Source organism: Sebastes umbrosus, chromosome 13, assembly GCF_015220745.1.
Source record: "Sebastes umbrosus isolate fSebUmb1 chromosome 13, fSebUmb1.pri, whole genome shotgun sequence".
Taxonomy (NCBI): Eukaryota; Metazoa; Chordata; class Actinopteri; order Perciformes; family Sebastidae; genus Sebastes; species Sebastes umbrosus.
In genome coordinates this window covers 21,605,118-21,628,728 of record NC_051281.1, presented here as the reverse complement: position 1 = coordinate 21,628,728, position 23,611 = coordinate 21,605,118, and the positions used below count along the sequence as shown (strand labels likewise).

General features: G+C 40.3%; 2 protein-coding genes and 1 long non-coding RNA gene across 4 annotated transcripts in view; all 3 read left to right on the top strand.

Moving 5' to 3' along the window:
- The window catches only part of bcor (BCL6 corepressor), a 39,050-nt gene extending 33,301 nt beyond the window's left edge, over positions 1-5,749 (top strand). For both annotated transcript variants that reach the window (XM_037789255.1, XM_037789256.1), the window contains 5 exons: positions 515-681; positions 1,418-1,563; positions 4,099-4,176; positions 4,324-4,477; positions 4,567-5,749. In XM_037789255.1, coding sequence (XP_037645183.1) covers positions 515-681; positions 1,418-1,563; positions 4,099-4,176; positions 4,324-4,477; positions 4,567-4,897 — 876 coding nt within the window. In that variant the 3' untranslated portion in view covers positions 4,898-5,749. The remainder of the gene's footprint in view (positions 1-514; positions 682-1,417; positions 1,564-4,098; positions 4,177-4,323; positions 4,478-4,566) is intronic.
- Positions 5,750-11,005: 5,256 nt separating this feature from the next.
- On the top strand, positions 11,006-18,837 carry atp6ap2 (ATPase H+ transporting accessory protein 2). Its single transcript, XM_037790450.1, has 9 exons — positions 11,006-11,162; positions 13,498-13,628; positions 14,583-14,711; positions 14,835-14,930; positions 15,037-15,174; positions 15,482-15,535; positions 15,628-15,777; positions 15,875-15,994; positions 17,937-18,837. Exons 1-9 carry the CDS (start codon positions 11,087-11,089, stop codon positions 18,129-18,131), a joined length of 1,089 nt encoding a protein of 362 aa, XP_037646378.1. The 5' UTR covers positions 11,006-11,086; the 3' UTR covers positions 18,132-18,837.
- A 1,309-nt stretch (positions 18,838-20,146) lies between these two features.
- LOC119499725 lies at positions 20,147-22,525 on the top strand. The gene is made up of 3 exons (XR_005209433.1): positions 20,147-20,298; positions 21,031-21,120; positions 21,837-22,525. It is a non-coding gene; the product is annotated as an uncharacterized LOC119499725 (long non-coding RNA).
- The last annotated feature ends 1,086 nt before the right edge of the window (positions 22,526-23,611 follow it).

Sequence of the window (23,611 nt, the reverse complement as noted above, 5' to 3'; positions counted from 1 at the left end):
GCCCAACTGTCGCAGCCCGAGACCAGAGGAAACGCTTCCAGCTCTTGAGCGCCTCTATCAAATCTCTTTGTTCCGCTTCCATTATGCTGTGTTCAGAGCCCAACCATCGTAACTGGCTGCCACAGTGGCGTCCAGGCCCAACCATGGCACACACACATACACACTAACACACACACTCATACATGCACAATCTGGCAGGCTAAATACAGTTGAGTCACACTTCAATGTGTTTTGGCGCCAGCTCTAGTGTTATGGAGCATTTGTGTGTATGTGTATGTGTGTGTGTGTGTGTGTGTTTGTCCGGCACAGAAACACACTCAGTTCCTCCTTTCCCTAATTTCTCTCCCACAGGAACTGTAAAAGGGGAAGGACTGTTTGCGTATGCGTCTGCTCCGTCTGACTCGTGTGTTTTGGTCTTGTATTGCTTGGGTTTTCGCCACACACACACACACACACATCCTCCTCTCACACACTAAACCCCTACTCTCCCTCCGTGTTGGCTGTCTCTCTTTAGGAGGTGGTGCTGTACTGTTTGGAGAACCGAATATGCGAGGTGAATCACCGGGACTACGCCGGTTACTGCGCCCTCCACGAGGCGTGCGCCCGCGGCTGGCTCAGCATAGTCCAACACCTGCTGGATTACGGGGCCGACATCAACTGCAGCGCACAGGATGGCACCAGGTAAACAAACAACCTTTGTTCATATGCACGCAAAATCACAGAAACTTGTGCTTGCATAAACACGTCTCATTGCGAACACTGATTATGGCTTTTTTTCTGCATGTTTTAATAGGACAAGCCAGGGCCAGTTAAGTCACTCGAGTTTGCTCATAGCAAAATTTCTGGGATTGATTTTTATATTTTGCTTGGCAAGAGCAGTGATTTGAGAGATTAGCTGCACTTTTAAATGAGAAAGGCTAGTGCTTTCATTGCTGTGTTATTAAAATTTACAGTAGGGGGTCTGTTCTAGGAAACTGTGCACAGGTCTTAACGGTGCATTGTGCAGCAGCTTTTATTAAACCATTACCAGATTAGCAACGCTGGTATTACAGTTACATAGGTGAGACCATTGCAAAGAAGAATGTCAGTCTTATAAATCTAAAAATTGCATTTCACTTTGTGTACATGCACATGGAGCAATATTAGGGACGCTCAGGGGGAGCAACATTTGACTTGCTACAGGAGAGAAAGTAGTTTATTTGAAAACTTAAATTTCAGGAACTCTACCAGTAATAATACTGCTGAAATGACGAAGAAGCTATCAGTTATCACATTGTCACAATTACTTTTATAGTAATATATTTTTGATGCTATACACAGCATCTTTATACTCCATCTAGACAAAAAAAAAAAACCATACAAATGTTGTCAGTGCCGTTCTTTGTCATTCTTAAAATGTACATTTGTGTTTGTCTAGACCGATTCACGACGCTGTGGAGAATGACCACCTGGATGTTGTGCGAGTCCTGCTGTCTTACGGCGCCGACCCCACCCTGGCAACATATTCTGGCCGCGGCCTGCTGAAGATGACCCACAGCGACAGCATGGAGCGCTTCCTTACTGGTAAGCCTCGCTGGCTTTTCAATCTCAGTCATAGACACCATTTAGTCAGGAATTTAGAAAAATACAGATGTCAGTTGCAGTCTGCATCCTCACCCTGCTTCCCTGTGGAGATTTTCAAACACTAGAGTATACATCTGTGCAATTTGCGAGTACACATCACTACTGAGGACAGTTTTTTTTTCCCACCTCCAGTCATCATCACCTTCAGAAATAATGTTGATCTATAATTATGCATTAATTAGGATAATAAACATCCAAGTACTCCGAAGCAGTAACTGCACAGCACGCACATGCATCTTTTATGGATAAGGCTGGTTTTGTTGAGTTTGAAAAAAAAAAAGGCTTACAAACAGGCCTACAGTTATATCACTTTATTAGTGAAAGTTACACACTGTGTGGAAGTTTCATTTAATTTGTAAATTGCACCTTAGGCTACTAAAACCCCCAAATCCCTCGATAAAAAAAATAGAGAGGACATGACCTCGGTTTTCTTTTTGCAATCAAGGACCCTGATTGAAATTACTGTTTTTATTGCCTTGAATGTGCAATACTCTGATGCAGTTAAAGCTTCAGTAGGCAGAATATTTTTGGCATCATTGGACAGAAATTCCATAATAACCTTTCAGCATATTGTAATTCAAGTGTTCTGAGAGAAAACTAGACCTCTGCACCTCCTCATGGCTCTGTTTTCAGGCTTTAAAAAATCAGACTTTGGCCAATCACAGGTCATTTCAGAGAGAGAGCGTTCCTATTGGCTGTGCTCCGGCTGGTGGGCGGTGCTTGGTATTTCCTCAACAGATCTCAACATGACTGCCGGGTCACAAACTTTCTCATTTTACAGCTAAACAGTACACTACAAGATGTTTCTGAAAACATTTGAATATTAATGTGACTTTGACCACAAATCATGAAATCACAAATGCTAGAAAAAGAGTGAATTAAAAGGAGATAAAGTGTTTTTTAGACAGCAGGAACACCAGAGAGTGGATATCGAGGTGGGGCAAGGGCAAATTGCTGAAAAGATCGGTCCGCAACCGAGTTCTCAAATGCCCCAATCTTGGCTCATTCAATGTTTGCTGTTCTTTCAATGCTCTGACCTCTGTACAACCTGTTGTTGGTACGAGTCCCTCTCTGTAAATCTTCATCCTCCACCTCCCAACTGTCGCCACCAGACATGTCTGTCTCTGTCATCCCGTTTCCCCTCCGGCATACCCCCCGCCCCCAGTCCTTCCCCGCTCCTCTCTCCCCCTCCCTCGACCACCTGTTAGACAGGGAGTCTCAGCCCGCCGGGGTGCGTGCTGCTGCCTCTGAGCTCCTCTATCTGGTTACTTAGCAACGCCAACTGTGTTTGCTCAGCGTACGTGCGGAAATGGGCTTCGCTCTGGCTGGAGACTCTGCTTTTGTATGCGTGCGTGTGAGCGCCTGAGTGTGCCTTTTCACGAGGGCTGCCACGCTAAGAGCCTGACGCGGTCTGTATTTTGGGGCGTGAATGTCGAGAGGGCTCGTGTGTGAATGTTTGCAGTTAAGTCAAAACAACGCGCGCAGGGGGGAGGAAATGAAAGCACACACACGGAGGCACCCGCTTCCTCTGTAGCCAGCTGCTTTAATATTACATGAACGTCTATAGCTAGTTAAAACCGATTATCTGAGACACACACCAGAGTAAAAGAGACAAGACGCAGGAGAAAAAGATGGTAGATGAGGGTTGAAAACGAACAGGTGTAAGTTCATGGTCGGCAGAAGGGTGAACAGGTTTAGTGCGAACGGGGAGATTTATATGCAGACGGCTGGAAAGATGGTGTTGAATTTTGAGCGTGGATGGATGGATCGATTGGCTGCTAGATTGACAGAGCGGGGAGCGAGGGAGATCGAGCACCGGAGAAAATGAGCGAGAGCGAGCGATTGCTTGCCCTCCCTCCACCTGGTCCCACTCATCTGGAGGCCGTTAATCCCTCCAAACACACGCCAGACGCCCCACGCCTCAGCGCTGGCACAAAGCCCAGCTCTCACTCTGTGAATATGTGTGTGTGTGTGTGTGTGTGTGCGCGTGCTGAATACACACTTTGCTCTCGCTGTGTGTGCTTATCCAGCTCCCTCTGCTTGTTTGTTTCCAGCTCTCTCTCTCTCTCTCTCTCTCTCCCTCTCTCTCTGTGTGTATGTGGACTCAGCGACTGTGTGTGGTTCTTGTTTGATTCCTGGCAGCCCCGCTCTGAACGGAGCCAGCTCTAACCCAGCGGAGACAGTCGCTCTCCTCCCCCGTGGTACAGCCGCTGGCCCCTGACCATCAGCGCCCCCCCACCCCACACCACCCCTCCTCCTCCCCCAAAACATTTGCTCTGTTTGTTTCTCTTTTCTCTCTTGACACCGCCCCTCCTCCTCCTCCTCCTCCTCCTCCACCACCTCCTCTTCTATTTTACTCCGCTCTTTATCCATTTTTCTGCCGTAGTCTTAAAGGGCAATTGTATTTGCCTCGTTGCCTGTCCCCGAGGCTCCGGCTCTTGAATAACAGGCTTCGCTCCTCTCTCCTCTCCATAGATTATTTTGCTGACCTTCAGGGTCGCTCAGATGACGACCCGGGGCTTTATTGGGAATTCTATGGCAGCGCTGTGTGTGGTGAGTACTGATCAGCACTCTGGGTGTTTGTTTTAGTGCTTACAAAGTCTTTTCAAACATCTTCAATGCCATCTAGCATTTGAGCGATACACGATTGCTCGCTAAAAAATTACTCATGTGTGTTTTTTCTTTTTGTGTGTGTGCCAGAGTTGAGCGAAGAGGGCGGCGTCTACGACATCCTGGCCGATCCCCCGGGCCCAGAGGACGAGGATGAGGACGATAAAAGGGAGGTGTTTGAGTTTGAGTTCTCCGACCGACCTCTGCTGCCTTGCTACAACATCCAGGTGTCCCTCTCCCAGGGGTGAGCTTTGATCTCGAGAGCAGACTAAAAAATTAAATTGCCTCTCTGTGGGCCCTCATTCCTAAACATTACTTGATTCCCTCTTTCAGGCCGAGAAACTGGCTGCTACTGTCCGACGTGCTTCGTCGCCTGCGGATGTCAGGCCGCGGCTTCCGGCAGGCCTTCCCCCACATGGAGGTGGTGACAGTGGCGGAGGCGGAGTTTTACCGGCAGGCCTCTCTGTCGCAGCTCTTCTCCTGCCCAGAGGAGCTGGAGGGCTTCCACGCAGACAGCAAGGACCTGTTGGACCTGGTGGAAGACAGCGCCGAGCTGGCAGCTCTCCTGGGATCCACACTGGAGTGTCTGGACGACCGCTGGGACCACCCAGGGGACAGACTGAAGGACAAAATCAAGGTTATCAGCAAGCTGGGCTCATCCTGACCCCCGGAGCCACCAGACCGGGACCTGAATCCTTACCGACTGCAGTTTGCTTTAGAACCACCCAGGGGTTATGATGATATGCCTTAGCCTGACTCTTTAGTTCCCACGCTTCGGCCCTGCTCTGGACTGGCTGATCGGGCTGCTGAAACATTTCCCTCCGTTAACTGAGGATCAATACATTTGTGACTCAATAGACTTAATAATGGTCTTATTTTTATAAATTAATATATGTATAAATAAATAAATAAATATATATATATATATGTATAAAATATAAAGAGATTTTTTTTTTCTTTCGGATGTTGCTCACGACTCCTCTCTGAAAGATTTTGTATGGCAACAGAGCGTAGTCGCGTTGTCGGCGATTGGATGGAGCGTGTGAGCGCGCAGCACATTGTGCATGTGTGTAGCTGTACAGGATAGGACTGAGACTGTGCCATTGAATGTGGTATTTGTGTTTATAGGAAGCACATGATGTCCTGTTTTTGTTTTGTTTTTTTCTCCTCAGGCTTCAGCGCTGGCTTGAGCCTCAGGGGCTATTTTGTTGTATCTTTCTTTTTTTGCTTCCTGTTTAGTCTGTAATTTAACATGCAAAATTGTTTGTATAATAAAGTTTTAAGATAATGTTGATATTTACCCTTCGGCACAGAGCTTGTATATAACAGGGAGGCTACTGCAGTAAAGTAATTTTTGGTGTGTTCATTTTTGTTTTAACTTTGTAATTAAAATATCTCATAATTTGTATTTATATTTTACAAAAGAAGTTGCTTTAAAATAAATATACAAACTGCAAGATGAAACATGATCTGCGCCTCTTTTGTCAGTGTTGAATTAAATTGAGCTGTGAAAAAACTAAAGTTTTGCCGGCTGCTCTGTCAAATTGAATCTTCTCGCCTAATTATTGCATGCAACTCCTGTGTGCCACCAAGGTGTGAATAACACAATCCTACATTGCCATCTCTTGGAATATTTTTGTATTGTTGGGTGTCGTGCAATTTATTGCTGCAGACATGACTGAACGTCTCCCATTTGATGCCTCTATGGTGAAAAGCTTGAGCTTGCAGTGCCCTCCAGTGTGCAAAAACTGTTATTAAATGGTGAACTTAACGGACAAATCGTGCCAAATACAACTTTTATCTTTTTGTGCTACTAAATATCAGCATGGTAACTAAAATTTGAAAATACCTACAATAATATTTAATATGCCTGACCAGAGGGAATTTGTTTTGTTTGCATCAAGGCAGGATGACCAGTAGGGCAAAGTGGGCCTCATGTTCAATGTGTTTCAGTATTTGGTATTTTGACAAACGAATAACCATAACTGAGATTTATACCGCTTTAAGTTAGTGTTTATTACTGGATCTTTTGGCTGTCTGTCAAAATATAGTTTTAAAAGAATATGTCTAGTCAAAATAACATTTTGTTTTAAAAATAACACTTGAATTGATGAAGGCACTTGCAAATGACAAGGTAGCACAACATGTAAACCATACTTTGGTGTTTAGGTTGTTACACTTCTTTTCTATTAACAAAATGAACCAGATAACGAGGAAGCTCTTGGGTAGATAATGAGAATAAATATGAAATCAAATTTAAATCATACCTTCTAACTGAAAAGAAAAGCTATTACTAAGCTTTTTTACAAGATATTTAATCAATGCTGATCCATAGAGGAAACCATCAAATGCCACAAAAAGACCAAAACCCAGAATGAATTGATCCCACTAATAAGTGCTGTCTGTGTAACCCAAGTCTGATGTATTTTATTTCCCTGTGCCATTGTTCAACAACACAAATGAGCCACACCGTTGCACTGATAAAATCACGACTCTTGCAAAGAAATTCAAATTCACACTGGGTTTCCTGTACAGGCTAAAGTCCTGTCTTTCCATGGCATCAAGGAAACGTTTAGTTGCTGGCCTTTTCCTGACTCAGATTGACTTTGGTGATACTATTTACAGGTTTGCCTCACCATCCACCTCGTCCTAACTTGACCTCTTGTATCACTTAGCCTTGAGGTATGTCCCTAATTCTAGCTTCAAGACCCATCATTGTACCTTATACAGCATGGTAGGATGGTCATCCCTCACTTTGCATAGAATACAACATTTCTACGTTTTATTCTATAAAGTAGTCTGGCAAATTTCTTAAGCTGTTTGTATTTCTGCAAAACAGCTATAATCTTAGGCCACACAAATGGCATCTGCAGGCCAAGCTTAAACTGGAGACCCTTATCTCTTTAAATGATTTTAAACTTAGAATAAAGGAAGTGGTCACTGCTAGCTGCAGTTGTTTCAATTAACTAACAAACACATGACCAACAGGCTGCCCTGTTAATGCACTGTATGATGTAATGTATTTTTTCCTACCTATTGCTGCTGTCGTGATTCAATGTTGTTGTCTTGTTAAGTGTTGAAGCTGCTATTTGACCCTGTCTTGGCTACGTCTCACTCGTAAAAGAGATTTTAATCTCAATGTGACTTTCTAAATAAAGGTTATGATTATTACTTACTCCACTTTATTAACGTTCCTTAAAAGCTACAGTGTCCAGCTCTTTTAAGAATGATATCTTTTTAAAAAAAAAATGAAAGTATATATTCGTGACTCATTTTTAAAGATTTATGTGTTGGTAGGAAAAAATAGTTTGCGGGGCTGAGAGCTACAGACAGAGGAATGAATTGGGAATGCACTTTTAGTTTTGTTCTTTCATGGGATCAAAAATATGCCTGTGTCCAGGTAGCATTCCAGTTATAGGAGTACTGGTTTATAGTTGGGGCTCTGGGCACCCCCAGATATCAAGAGGTTGACTGGGTACATTCACAAAGTACACAAGGCCCAAGGCCCAAGGCCCCTCAATAGGCTAATCCGGCGATGGTCCGCATCACATCCTGAACGTGCTTTGAATGTATAGATTAGCGTTTGATCTTTGCTCACATGAACGTGTCCAATCAGGCACTGAGGATCTGGACTTCGGTGGCTGCTGTAGAGGAAAACACAATCCGTCTGGGAGGCGCTGCAGAATGCTCTAAATTAGCAGCAAAGTGTGTCAGCATGACGATCTGGCTGAACTTCAACAAAACTGAGGGAAGCCACACGAGGCAGCTAGACTCCAAACTAAATTCCCAACTGGCCTATCTGTGCAGAGTGGGTGCAAAGAGATCCCTGGCAGACTGCCAAGAGCCGGGCCAAAATTCTGGGGGGGTTTTAGTTGATCCACAAGCTGACAATGGAGCTTTAGAGAGGGACATGGGCAATCCAGCCCCTTGGGCCATAAATAAACCTCTGGAGAAACCTCTGAAGAAAGAGAGAACGCAGACTAAAATTACCACCAGGCTCCGGGATGATCTGAAGATTTTATTTATATGTTACTAAGAACGCTGCTTTTATTCAGTAGCAAAGTTCAGAGAGCTTTATGGAGTGAAGTAAGAGCTTCAGCTGCTGTCTCCAGGCAGAGAGGCCTTGGCCCATTTCCCATATCCAGGTAAAGGTTATGGAGGCTGTCAGACAGCTAATTGAGATGCTGAAAAAGTTCAGCCTGGCAGATCTCAGCCCAAACACTGAAGTCAGTGAGTCATATCCTGAGGCAGAAGGTGCAGTAGGGCCACACTCAGCCTCAGCAGGATGTCATTTTAGAACATAAGCCCCTAATAACCAGCTATAATGGATTTATAAATGGACATCATCTAGGTGAACAAATGGCTGTAAATTAACAGGATTATAGTGCACGGTCATTGTTTTTTTTCTCCTAATTGTCAGTAAAATGCACCAGAATGGCAGCAGGTAGACCTAAAAATCGTTGCATGTGTTTCATTTGTTTGTCAGTGTGTGGTTGATGGACATTTTTCTGTATAATTAACTTCCTCCAGAAAGACATTTTGGTGAATTAACTGATAGTCTATAAATACATATTATAATATATTATAGCCTGTAAGAATGTTAATTGGTAAATCTGTCCTGCTCCAGTCTGCATAAACACCAAAACAATATTTTCAGTTATACAAACAACTGTTTTTGAAAGATTTCTTTGTAGTTGAAATTCTACCAACCAGTTTATACTATTTCAGGGCACCAACTGAGCCATTGCTCAAGATGCAGCTTTTTTGCTGCCAAAGTACATTTGAACTGCTTCTACTGCTTCATAGAATACAAAGGTGGTGGTCATACTTCATCTTAGTGTTGTTTCTTCCCATCTTCTCCTGTGGTTCAGTACTACAGTTCTCTTTTACGTCACATGTAAAGTCACAGTTCTTCTCTCTCTCATACATTTTATGGTTAGTACTTTACGAGCTGCAACGTTAAAGTGATTTACACATGAATGCATCAATAATTATAATCCACTATTTGATGTTCAAGTTCAAGATCTTTATTTATCATATGCACAACATATATATAAACTGGAAAAACAAAGTTCGGAAACTTGTGTTTGGTCGATTATTTCTCTGTTGTTACAATGCTAATGGTCATTGTATTTTACATCGTTGGAAAGCCTGTTTATTTACCTTCGCAATGATGTCCCACTTGTAAGGATCATGCATTTGTGGGATGAGCAGCACGGCTGATTATGTGGGTAGCGCCCAAGAAAAATTTGCCAAAATGCTCTGTCAATGGTAAACAGTGTATTCTCCTGTTGGTATTGACTCTTGTTTTGAGGTGTTTGGTGGATTGGATGATTGAACTCTCTTTCAGTAACAAGGAACAAACAAGACATATTGGCTATTTTCCACTTTATTCATTTAATACACCGTCAGGAACCTCAGTAGCGGTGGAAGATCCATACGCAGCCACAACAGCCTGGCACCTCCTCCTCATGCTGGTCACCAACCTGGTCACACGTTGCTGTGGGATGGCGTTCCATTCCTCAACCAGGATTCGTTGCAGGTCAGCCAACGAGGTTGTGTTGGTCACTCTAACACGTACAGCACGCTCAAGCTGATCCTACAAGTGTTGAATTGGGTTGAGGTGTGGACTCTTGGCAGGCCGTTCCATTCTCTCTACTCCCACATTGTGGAGGTAGTCTGTGATAACCCTGGCTCTGGGGGGGCGAGCGTTGTTTCTTGGAGGATGAAGTTAGGTGCCAGATTGTGGAGCTATGGGATCGCCACTGGCTGCAGAATCTCATCCCGATATCTCACTGCATTGAGATGGCCTTCAATGATGACAAGCCTTGTTTTGCCAGTGAGGGAGATGCCGCCCCACACCATGACACTGCCCCCACCAAAAGCTGTTACTCCATCGGTGCAACAATCAGCATAGCGTTCTCCACGTCGTCTCCACACTTTGACCCTGCCATCCAACTTTCACAGACAGAACCTGGATTCATCACTGAACATGACATTCCCCCACATGTTCAGGCTCCATTGTCTGTGTTGTTGACACCAGCGCAAACGGGCCTGACGGTGAAGGGCAGTCATTGCAGGCTTCCTGGTAGCCTTATGAGAATACACTGTTAACCATTGGCAGAGCATTTTGGCAAATTTTTCTTGGGCGCTACCCACATAATCAGCTGTGCTGCTCATCCCACAAATGCATGATCCTTACAAGTTGGACATCATTGCGAAGGTAAATAAACAGGCTTTCCAACGATGTAAAATACAATGCCAATTAGCATTGTAACAACAGAGAAATAATCGACCAAACACAAGTTTCTGAACTTTGTTTTTCCAGTATATATATATATATATATATATATATATTTTTTTTTTTTCTTCCTTTTCCTCATAACAAAATCAAATAAAATGAAATATGGATAAAACAAAATGGAGAGAAAAATAAATTAAAGAAAGAATAAAAAAGATTAAAGAAAAATAAACAAATTAATAAACAAATAAATAAATAAATAATTATATATATATATATATATATATATATATTATATTATATTATATTATATTATATTATATTATATTATACAATATAGCTTCAACAGGCTATAATAAATATTGTTGGCTCAATGCACTTAACTACTAAGTCACCGAAAAAATAACAAAAATGGGTTAGTACCTTGGACGTGTAGTATTATCCATAGTACTTGTTAGTACTCTGTCTATGGTCACAAGCACCTGTGTGCTCGTGACCAGGTTGTGACCATAGTTGTGAGGTCGTGAGGTCGTGACAGACATTGTCCCATCGTCCTTTGCGGCAGGCAGCGTGACGTCAGGTCAGCTGATCTCTGCTGCACCAAGGAGAAAGATGTCGCTGACAGACTCGATAAGGATGGAGGCTGTTTTCTCCTCGGTGTTTGCCCTCTGCTTCCTCGTCACAGGCGGTAAGAACAAGTACAACGATAGATAGTAATCATTTACTCTCTGGGGGATGTTTTTATCCCACTAAAATACAACATAACAGCTTCATAAATCCACAGTGAAGCGAATGACAACCTAGCTCGCTGCTAACACTTGACGCTGTAGCTTCCTGGTAGAAACCTCCTGCTGGTTTAACACTGCTGTTGTTTGGTTTATTGAGGGAAATGTTCACAAATTCGTTCGTGGTCAAGTGAGATTGAAGGAAAATGTACATTTATTTGCTTCCTTATTGCGGGTTAGTTCTTTACACACTGTCATGTGACAGGCTGTGGACGGGTAGTTCCTCTTTAACACTCATCAGCAGCTCTCTGTCACGAGTTTATGCCTCCATCCATCTACTGATGCTAGTGGTTATCTTTACTCTGACCGTGAAGTCCAGTCCGGCTGTGGACAAAGCTAGTGTCTGCTGTATGATGTACAACTAACACATCAATGAGATAACACTACACTGACTGAAGGGACATATAGCTCCTCTGGGGACTACTTTATTTATTTTTTATTTTATTTATTTGCACATATATAAAACTGCACAAAATCCAGTTAATGAAAAAAAAAGGAGAGGTCAAGAAGCAACAGGCTTATACAAAGGACCTCCCCCCAACCCCATGAGAAAAAAAAAAACAACAAAAAAGGAAGAAAGATCTAAACTAACATAATTTTAAAAATACAACAACAAGAAGTACACAAAATGTGCAGAAAAACCTAACCAAACAGTGGAAAACAATCCAATAAAAACAATGAAATACATAAAAAAAACAGTACAGAAGAAAAGAAAATATATCTAAACATATCCAAAGATAATTAGGCATCATGAATTAAATGTGATGATGATTTCCTTTTAAAATGTTCCAAGGATAATAAGCTCTTGATATCATGTATTTTGGTGTTCCATATTTGTACACCACGATATCTGTATATATTATTGCAAAACAGCAGATTAGGAAGGGAAGAGGGTCAATGACATGCATATTTTTGTGTTTGATTCCCTTATTTTCATGTAAAATATTTAAATTAATTCATATGTATCACTTTATTCTATAAAACCTATTTAGTTTGAATAAATTCTCAGTACATTCCAATAATATATATTAGTCTATGTTTTGACATCTCAAATGTCAGGTGGTGCAACCGTCTGTGCAAATCAACAGACTAAGAAAACTATACAAAATTGTGTTTTAATGGTAATAAATTCCAAATAAAATACTAGATTAGATAAGATAATCCTTTATTAGTTGTGAAATTTGCAGTGTTACACAGCAGCAAAGTGGAAGGGGCAATAACAAGAAGTATCAGTAAAAAAAGCAAGATATAATATATAAGTAATGGAGCAATGTTGATTGTAACTCGCATACTATGGCATGATTTTATGGCTGAAACCTTTCAAATAAACCAAATTTTACAAATACCAATAGTTTTAAAGCCCTTAGCATGTTCTCAAATGTCATGGTGGCACAACTGTAAATATGGGACTTTTATTGATAAGTAAAGTGGCCAAGTGACCTTCATGGATGAGTGAAAACGTTTGTAGATCTCTCTCAAATATTTATAAAAATAGCTACTTTCAACTAATAGGTAAACTGGTACACTTTGCATGTCAGGTGGTACAGCTAATGTAAAACTATGAACATTTTATCACAAAACACTTTATTCTATTCTAAAATTGAGCAAGTTTATTGCCAAGCAGGGTTACATACATACAAAGCATTTGCATTGGTGTGTTGGTGCATAAGAATATTATTAAACATAAATATAGAATAGGAAAATTTACAATAAAATATGAAAAAATACTACAGTACAATACATCTGATTTAAAATGAAAGAGCTGTGGCCAAAGTTCTGGTAAAAATAATAGACATTGACAAAGGTAAGGTTCCACAAAGACAATGCTGTGTCCACCTCCTCTTTCAGTCATTCATTATTCCCTACATAATAAATAATCAATAATTAGCTATAGCTCACTCTATAGTGAGGAGGAAAAGGAGACCTTTGGGTCATCATTGTATTGCAACATCGTTGGCACCATCGCTGTGAAACTGTAATATTCGCATCTATCAATGGCAAAGCATTGCAAGTGGGATTGTTAGCGAAAAGTATTGTACATGCCATGGATGGACACTACTTTGTGAGACTTTTTGAGGGCACTATAGTGCATACATTTTACACTGAGAAACTGTGAACTTACAAGTTTGTTAGGTTGAGAAAAAGGTTTTCTTCTTGGAAGTATTTTGCACTGCTACTTAATTATTAATTTTCCGCAGGTTTTACTGGGATTTGACAGTCCTCTCGTTTTTGTCACAGGTGTACATGGAGACAGTTTAACGGTGCTGCAGTCTCCAGAGTTTGTGTCCTTCCAGAAAGGAGACTGGCCTGTCTCTGGAGATAAGATCCCTGACCTGGTGGCTTTAACCATGGGCTTCTCTGTTCAAGAGGTGATTTGTTATTTATCAAATGTGTCACAATTTGAGATGTGTTTTGTATTTACAGAAATATCTTAAAGTGGCTATAATAGATATATTTTTTATAAGGCTGTCAACCGAGGTCAAGGGATCCCTTTTGAAATGGCCATGCCAGTTTTTCCTCGCCAAAATGTAGCACAAGTTTGGAGCGTTATCTAACCTCCTTTGCAACAAGCTAGTATGACATGGTTGGTACCAGTGGATTTCTTAGATTTCATATAATACCAGTGTCTTCACTCTAGCTTTACTGAGCCTGGTATAACCTCTGGAAGATATATTGCGTTAATGCTTTAAAGAAATTAGTGGTGTTAAAACAAATACGCGTTATTATTGCATTAACTTTGACAGCCCTAATTTTTAAATAATGTATCAAATGACAATGTCAAAACCTACAGAGAAGTATCACCCAAATCTGCAGCTCCCCTTGGCATTACGGAGTTTTATAATTTCTTTCAGCTTGTTTTTTAGCTGTCCGACCCGCAACTTTACAGTTTTGTTTCACTCTCACTGCATCATTTCACATAAAAAGCTCTTAAAGCCCACTGTAACCTACCTGCTCAGCACCAAACGGGAAAGTCACAGTTAGCGACTAGCTTGTGAACATAGTGGAGCATTTAGCAGCTAAAGAGCCAGATATTAGTTGATAGAGACCAACCACAGAACTAAAAGAGAGTTAATGGTGGACTTAACATTCACATGGTGGCCAGAAACACAAATCCAAATTAATGATAATGTTTTTTCGTAACTGTAAATAAGTAACTTTTTGCTAGCAAGTTCATCATATCAACTTAAAAAGGTGACAATATGTCAATGTTGTGTTAGCAACTTGTTTCTGCTGCCCACACGCAGCCAAAAAACTCAGTTATTGCAGGTGTAAGCTTATGATTACGCTGGCCTAGCCTTTACAATGTGTGTTCTTATGTACAGGATCTGTCCTGGCCAGGCCTTCAGGCTGGTCCGTTGTTCCAGCGTCCCCGGGCTAACGTACTGGTGGTGGTGAGAGGAGCCGATAGCCTGGCCCTGCCTCAGAATGTGGCCTCCTACCCCTTGGAGAACGTGAGTCAGACTGGACTGTGGTGGCATTATGATGATGTTTTGTGCATCAGATATAATATATTACTTAAGTATGCAATGTAATTTGGCTTAGTTAGTTAATGTGGGTTTTCTTCTTCCTTGCAGCCGGTACCCTTCACCTTGGATAGTGTTGCAGAGACAGTGCACTCTCTGTTTGCTGAGGACACCCCTGTAGTGCTGCAGCTGGCCCCCAGTGAGGAGGTAATGCAAATATGCTGAGACTGAACAGGGCATACTCTTCTGTCACATCACTCTTACGAGGCTCATCTATTTTTTTTCCCTTACATCTGTTGGTTGTCTCTCTCAGAGGTTGTATATGCTGGGTAAGGCCAATGCTGTGTTTGAGGACCTACCAGTCACCTTGCAGCAGATCCGTGCCCGTCTGTCCCAGGATGGGTCTATACTGGCTTCCCTGCCGCTCAACTCCCTCAGCAGAAACGCAGAGGTCAGTTTCAAACAGCAACATCGGAACCACACGAGACCGTACTGGCTTTTTAGATCTCATGTTATCGATGGCATGGCCTCACTCCCACACAACCACCATTCTTTTACACGTGCTTTTTAAAGACAAACTTCTGACAACCAACATGAAATGATGGCTGATTTTAACTGAAAGATTGCCGTCATTATACCTCCAAAATAGGATGTTAAAATGTATATTCCAATGAAGTTAGCACACAGCTTTCACCACCTGTTGGCCCACTGGGAGTCTGTTTTGCCTTTCTTACCTCTGAACTGTGTCTGCTTTCTAGGCTGATTTGCTCTTCCTATCTGAGGTCCAAGTACTGCATGATATCACAGCTTTGGTAAGTCGTGTGGATTCGCTGAAATCAGGCAAAAAATGAAGATAGTTTTTGCATTGCGGCTCAAATATCTTTGTCTTCTTCCCCTCTTTTAGCTGCAGAGACACAGACATTTGGCCAAGGACCACTCTCCTGACCTGTACTCCTTGGAGTTGTCTGGCCTGGAGGAGCTCAGCAGGCTCTATGGACAGGACTCTCCCCAGTACCGCGATGCCACTGCCATTCTCGCCTCTGTCCTGCAGAAAGTAAGGATAAACTCTTTAATAGCCCTTATTTACAGAATCTCCTCAGTTTTGAATTCAACATCTGAATATAATTATTTTTGTGTCTATTTCATTGCAGTTTGGAGAGGATGTGTATGGTCTCTATGGCAACAGCGCTGTGGTGGAGGTTGTCACAGTTAAAACCTTTGAGGTTCCTTTGACCAGGAAGTCCCGTTCGATCCTGGAATCCAGACAGATTGTAAGTCTTGTTAACTGTTTGCCAAACTTAAGTTTAATGACAACAGAAAAATAATACTCCCATTCAGGCGTCAATTATAATTTGTGATGCATTATAAATGAGTTGGCTGAATATTAGAAGCACCTCGCGGCACCACAAATTACAGCCTGCAAAATGAAGTTGAATCAACACCTTCATTAAGACAAGGTTTATTGCAGGGCTGTTTATTAGAATGCATTTGTTTTAGTCAGGTGTACCTAATAAACTGACAACTAAGTTCATGTTTGGCACATGTGGATGTGGATGTTTGTTTTTCTCTTGCCTCTGTATGTAATCGTAAATAGTATCTTGTAAGCCCCAGGAGGGCTGGGCACCCCTTTAGTGTATGACACTTCAGTAACATGAATCCCCTCAGAAGGCCATTATGAGCCATATTAGCCTGATATGATGCATGGACAGTACCTACGGCGTCATACGGTGAAATGTGATGAAAGGATGGTTTTGTGGTCTGTAGGCAGCAGTTTACAAAGTAATGGCAGCATGTGGAGATGTGAGCTGAGGGCAGGAAACTGTCTCTGCTGCCCGTAGCTGACGGTAGCGGGGGCTACAGAGATACCACACGGACAGCCTTAGTAATCTCCTTTTCAGTATCACACATTTAGCAAAGGCATTTCCTCTGCAAACTGTCTGTTCAACTAATCGCCGTCTCTTTATCACTGTGAAAGAACATAAAAACAGCTCTAGACCTTTTTCACAGCAGACATTATGGCATGTCATTGCAGGAAAAGCACAGGTGTAAATGTTAACATTAAAAACGGCTGCATTTCACACTAGGGCTGGGACAATACACCTATCTCCCGATTCAATACTATCACGATACTTGGGTGCCGATTCGATATGTGTCGCGATTTTTAAGTATTGCGATTTGATATTACGATTTATTGCGATTGTTAACTTTACACTAGACCATGGGAAAAAGTTGGTTCATACACTTCTAGGGAGTTTTACTGTGGAAAGTATCTAAATTAATACAGTGAAAATGTTTGATTTTCAGCATGTATGTAGTCAGACATGTCCTGAAGTCAAATATATCAGTCATTGTCAGGAATTATTTATTCATTTTTTTTCCAGCAACCCAAAAATCAAAGAATAAAAACATTTCCCTCACAAATTAGTGGTATTTAATTTATACGGGAAATGTAATGTTATACTTCTGGTGAATATAATCCAATCAATCTTACTTCCATATATGTATTTTGTATATACAGTTCCCTTTGTTAACACCTTATTTTGAAAAAACAGACATAGTCCCACATGTAAACTTCGGTTAACTTTGCCATGTCCGTCGCTAGCTCTCCCGTTAGCTTCGTTCTCTTTATACATCCATGGTCAGCTCTCAGCTCCATTGGGGCCGTTTGCAGGAACTTGCAGGAACTGAGCCATCTTTGATGAAATTTTAGTCACTTTAGTACTTTTCCTGCTATGAAGAGGCAGAATGTCTGCTGAAAAGGGTTTATTGCACAGCAGTAGTCTACTGCTCTGAGTGCCTAATCATGTACAATACATGTGTTGAGGTGTTATCAACGGGTGAAATATGACACTGAACTAAAATATCAAAACCTGCGCCGTTAGTATTTACGGTGGGACTGTCGTTAACCCCTCGTGTGAAGCATAAACCCAGTTCCAGTCCATGCTTCTTGGTTTTTATGACTTAGGTCTGGAACCAAAGAATGCTTTGATCAGCCACTCTAATAAAATGGGTAAGGGGAATGGGGGTGAGATGGTGGGGGGTGAGGCCTAATAGTCCTGTTAATGGATCTTATTAGATGTTGCCCTCCTTCTATCACACTCGCTTCCTGTCGGGTACTCAATGCATGCACGGTGATGGAGATGAAAAGGTTAGAGGTCTGGCACGGCAGACATTTTTTAACTAATGCGTTTTCTGGATTTATTTCCTTTGCAGAGTAACCCGGGCAGCCCTTACAACCTGGCCTACAAGTACAACTTCCACTATGCTGTGATCTTCAACATTGTGCTGTGGCTGATGATCGCTCTGGCCCTCGCTGTCATCGCCGTTTCTTACAACCTGTGGAACATGGACCCAGGATATGACAGCATCATCTACAGGATGACCAACCAGAAGATCAGGATGGACTAAGTCCTGACCATCAACACTCCATTTGTCCTCTTAGATCCCTATAGTGAATGTTTGTGTTTTGTGTGGGGGTCTTGTTTTGTGAAAAGAACTGACAGCTTGATGGGAGGAAGGGGCGTAATACTGAGTCACATCTTTGTTTACAACGCTGGCAGAATAACGGACAAAAAAATATCAACATTACAGTTGTGGTTCTTAAATTTACCTACAGAAAAGCAATTTAATATCACCCCTCCACTGGTGTATACACTGAACAAATCAAGCTTTCCTCCCTCCAGCCTCAGCTCACATCATTCCTTACCACTTTAACTCCTCACTAACTACGTTTCATTTGTTTCCCCGGTGATTGCAACTGTATTTTTATTGTAAAGAAATATTGTAATATGAAAGAATGAGTCTGGTTCCCGTGTGAAATTGTTGTGCTTGTCTTGCTGTGTGATACTGTTTTAAGTTAAATGAAATCTATGTGTATATATTGAATATACGAATGCAACTGTATGAGAAGCCGCTGTGCTCTAGTTGTAGAAAAAGATTTGCGCAGTGTTTATTCCAGGTAGGTTTCAACCTGCTTCAATTCCAAATGGTAAATACATATTGGATTACATGAATAGTTGATCATTATATTGGTTGTTAGGATTGGACAAGGATAAATGAAGCTCTGTAAATCGCAATAAAATGCCTCAATAAATTATTACATGGATCACCCTGATATTTTTTTTTTACTTAAAGTAGCAGTGTTTCATTTCATTAATTGGAGCATGTGCTTGATTTTGGAGAAAAGCCTATTTGTACAGTTTCAAAATAACCTTTTGCCAACCTTTTCAGCTTGTAAGCCTTTACAAGTGTAGTCAGATGTCTATAAATTGTTAACAGTTACACCTCAGAGACATTTGCCCTCTAAACACAAATGCTTTCATTTAAATAACTGTTTAAATGATCAAATATTTCACTTTTCTTTCCTCTCCCATTAATCATCTCAAGGCCCCCTCAGATTTATCTTGTGACCCTTTGGAGGGCCCCGACCCCTAGACTGGGAACCACTGGAGGAAAGGACGTACTTTTACTTTTTATACTTTAAGTATACTTTGTACTTCTTCCGCCACTGCACTTACCTTTTTACAAAGATTCAGAAAACAAAACTATAAAATGCATGAGACACTAATCTGACTATGGTTTATTAACTTTGAGACATCCCTGGATTGTCAGTTTAGAGTCCTCCCCTAGATTGTAGTCTTTTTATTTTGCTTATTTTCTAAATCTCTATTCTGTTTTCTTTGTTTTTTCTTATGATTATATTTCTTCTTCCTCAATGTAAAAGTAATTTTACAATGTTACACTGTTAAAAACTGTCTACACAATGCAAAACAGTATCATACTTGTCCATTTACTGTTACTAGTACCAAATTACATAGGTCACTACTGCAGACTGAATTATTAGAAAATTACAGACCTGTAAAATAGTGTTACTAAGAATATTTTCTTATTCTATTTTTTTTTTAATAATTTATCTGAAATAAGGTAATAGGGTTTTGTAAGGTTTTCTAAACAGGTTGATTCTGCAGTCTGACTAATCTCTGTTTCAAATATTTTTATTAAGAAGCATGTGCATGTCAGTGATATAGACTTCTGTGGGGTGTGTATCATGCCTCATTTTTTATATATATCAACAAAAACAGACAATACTAGGAACTAAGGGCAAACAAAAATGGAGACAAGCAAATACAAAAAACATAAATAGTGAAAGGAAAAGTAAAGAAAAGAAAAACAAAACAAAACAAAAACAATGCATGAATAAATAAATAAAACACAGACAACACCCTAAGGCACACAAATCAAGGAGACATTGGCGACATACAGTATATACATAAACATGTGTGACCAGTCTGACTAATCTCAATCCTCTTTTCTATGCTTATGTCTCATGCCCATCACCTCATACTATATTGTGTAACAGCTCAGCCAATCAGAATGCAGATGGGAGCTTTAAGTCCCGCCCCCTGGGCTTATCCGCGGTATGTGATTGGCTGCGTGGTTTTGTAACAGTTCGGGATGGTATTAATATAGGAAGGCGCAGAAAGCAGCGTTTACCTGCAACGGACAAGGTTATTTATCTATAGACCTATAGATTGTAACAGGAAACAACCAACCATGGTCTGACTGCTAATAAAAGGTAAGATTTGTATATTATTATTATGTTTCTAGTATATTAAAACCTTTGACCGCACCCACACCGAGGAGAGGCACATGGTGTTTATAAGTTATAGCCTACTGTCCTGCAGAATTTATCTTTCTATTGTTCACCTAGTAATTCCATTTGATTATACTTCTACTCCTCTACATTTTAGAGAGAAATGTTTATATTTACTAATTACTTTGCATGTTTAGATTATGAAAACAAAACAAATAAATAAATAATAAAAAATTACAATTTATTATTATCAATTAAGCTACCCAGTATACCCTTTGCATGTTTAGATTATGAAAACAAAAGAAAGAAATAAACAATAATAAATTATGATGTATTACTATCAATTAAGCTACCCAGCAATAGGCCTATATAAAGTAATTAAAATGAGCCCCACCTTTACCAGCTGCAACATTAAAGTTCCCACAGACATTAATGCATCAATAATTATACTGAAATTGGCCATTCTACATATTGAGTATATTTACTTTTATATACTTTGATGCTAATACTCTTATACTTACTTACTCTTGCAAGTAACATTTTGAATGCATGACCTTGTGTATTGCTATATGTTACTGAGTACTTCTTCCATCTCTGAATATACAGTGTGTGAAGACATTAAACTTATTGGTAATGATTCTGTATGACATATAATGCTATTTTTCTATTTATTTACAGTATATCTTCTCCTTTTTTTTTGTTTCACATCCCCAGCTAGCATCTACGTGGTGAGGAAGATCCGGGCTTCCAACGCTGCAGGAGAGCAGCTGGAGAAGCCCATCATAACACCATGTAGTGCTATTGGTAAGACAATGACAACAGGAGGAACTCAGAGTTTAAAGTCTAATAGAGAAGAATAAACCTTGTGTGTAGACTCTGAAGACTAAACAGATAACTTGTTGATCCCTGCAGCTATTTTGGCTTTAGCAGGACGGTGAGCGTACGGTTTGGTCTTCAGAGAACACCAGACGTTAGTCTTTTTCTGTCAAACAATCAAAATCTATCTAATTTTATGATATTATATGCCAAACAATTGTTTGTGCAGCAAGACATAATTGTTCTTAAATTGTCTTACCATGATGACATTTTTTGAGGGCAAACCTACTGGATCTTGTGCAATTATTGCATTTATTGTAGTGAAACAATTGCATTTACTCTAGTGCAAAAATTACATTCATACTAGTGCAAAAATTATATTCATACTAGTGCAATAATTACATTTATTCTAGTGCAATAATTACATTTATTCTATTGCAATAATTACATTCATACTAGTGCAATAATTACATGTATTCTTGTGCAAAATTACATTGTATTTATTTATTTTTCTTATTATTTTAGAGCCTGTGGTGTCAGCTGTGGATGTTTGTATGCTTAAGTTGTTGTTGTCTTTTAATTGCACTAATTTTGTCCCATTCGGTACAATGACTAAAGGCTTTCTATTCTAAGCATGTCCATGAGATTAGGGGTATTAGAGGAGTGTTATTCTGTACTCACATGTGTTTATCTTTTCTGCTTAGCTAAAATGAGAACGGGACATCATGAGTCGAACGGAAACGCCCATTCGGCTGCACTGAGCCCAGCACCTGATGAAGGTGTCAGTGGAGCAGCAGGCTCGGGAACGTCCTCGGAGACAGCTGTGCAGAAATGTGGTTCCTGACGTTAAAGATCACGCTGGACACTGGGACTGTGGTCACTGCAAGGGAAAAATATAATTTGTCATCTTTGTATTTTTGCTGCAGAACAGTAACACATTATCCTGGATGATTCTGTGTATACAGAACCATCTACATGCAAAAGTCAACAATAATACAACAAACAGACCCTTATGGACTACAATACAAAGAAATAACTATATTCCACTGCTTTCCAGTGTCCATGCTGTACTCAGTGGCCAATGTCCAGCTCCTAATGACACACACGCCTTTTTCACAGCAGACATTTTGACTTACCATAGGAAAAAAACCTAACAACTTTAACGACTTTTTTCCATTCAGGTTTGTTGGTGAGCTACACACAATACTACAGGCACCTGAATTTATTGGAGACATTTATGTTATTTAATATATTTGGTTAGTCAACATGTTCCTTGTGAGAAAGGCCTGTATTTATGTACTGCAGTGTTTGAAGGCCGACTCACCAACCTCTCTCCAGGGGCTGAGCAGGCCTGATGTTTCTACTGCCGTTTCAATAAAAATATAACAAAACACAAGTTGCTACAGGGGTGATGTTTGTATATTTGCATAAAGCAGCTGTTATTAGGCTGAGTGTAATGACCAATAAATCAAACCTTGTTTTAAAAAAAAAACCTTTTTAATGACATTTTGACTTGTCATAGTAGGAAGAGCACAGGTGTAATTAAAAACGTTAATGATGGCAATAGCAGGGAACACCTAAATGGGATTCAGTCATCATTAATCGTATTAATTACACCTGTGCTTTTCCTGCAAGTCAAATTATCTGCTGTAAAAAAAAGGTCTATTTATTCAGCATAAAAAAGCACAAAAAGCAAATAATATAAAGGGGCAGATGCTGATAACAATAGGCGTTTTTGTCTGAGATTTAAACTACATATATGTGTGCAAAACAGGAAAGGGTTTTCAGACGTGTAGGCAGAGTTCTTCTTAAGACCATGATACTTAAAATGTGTTATGAACTTTGCAGCTGGTAAAGGTGGAGGTATTTTCAACTACTTTATATACTGCTGGGTAATCCATAATCTGAATCTACAAAGTCACTAACTGAAGCTATCAAATAGGCCTAAATGTAGTGGAGTAAAAAGTGCCCCTGAAAATAAGCATATTTTGGTGCGAATACTTATGTACTTTTACTTAAGTAAAATATTGAATGCAGGACTTTTACTTGTTGCAGAGAATTTTTACACTGTGGTATTACTACTTCTACTTACAGTAAGTAAAAGACCTGAGTAGGTCTACTTCTTCCACCACTGGAAATATTGTACTTCACTCCATTTATGTGACACCTAATATTTACTAATTCATTTCTAGATTCAGATAAATGCTACAAAATATAATCAACAAATAAATTATGATATTCAGACTTCAGACTTCAGACAACTTTATTTATCCCCAAGGGGGCAATTCATTTGTAGCATTCCCAGTCCATACATCCATCCATACATACGACAGACAAACAATAATTAGTCAAAGGAAACATATTAAAGGCATGGGTCAGTTGGAGGGACAAGTTACAATAAGAACCATATAAACAGGATTCTAGCAATAAAAAACAATAAATAAGAACAACATATCTTAAAATTCCTCTAAATAACAGT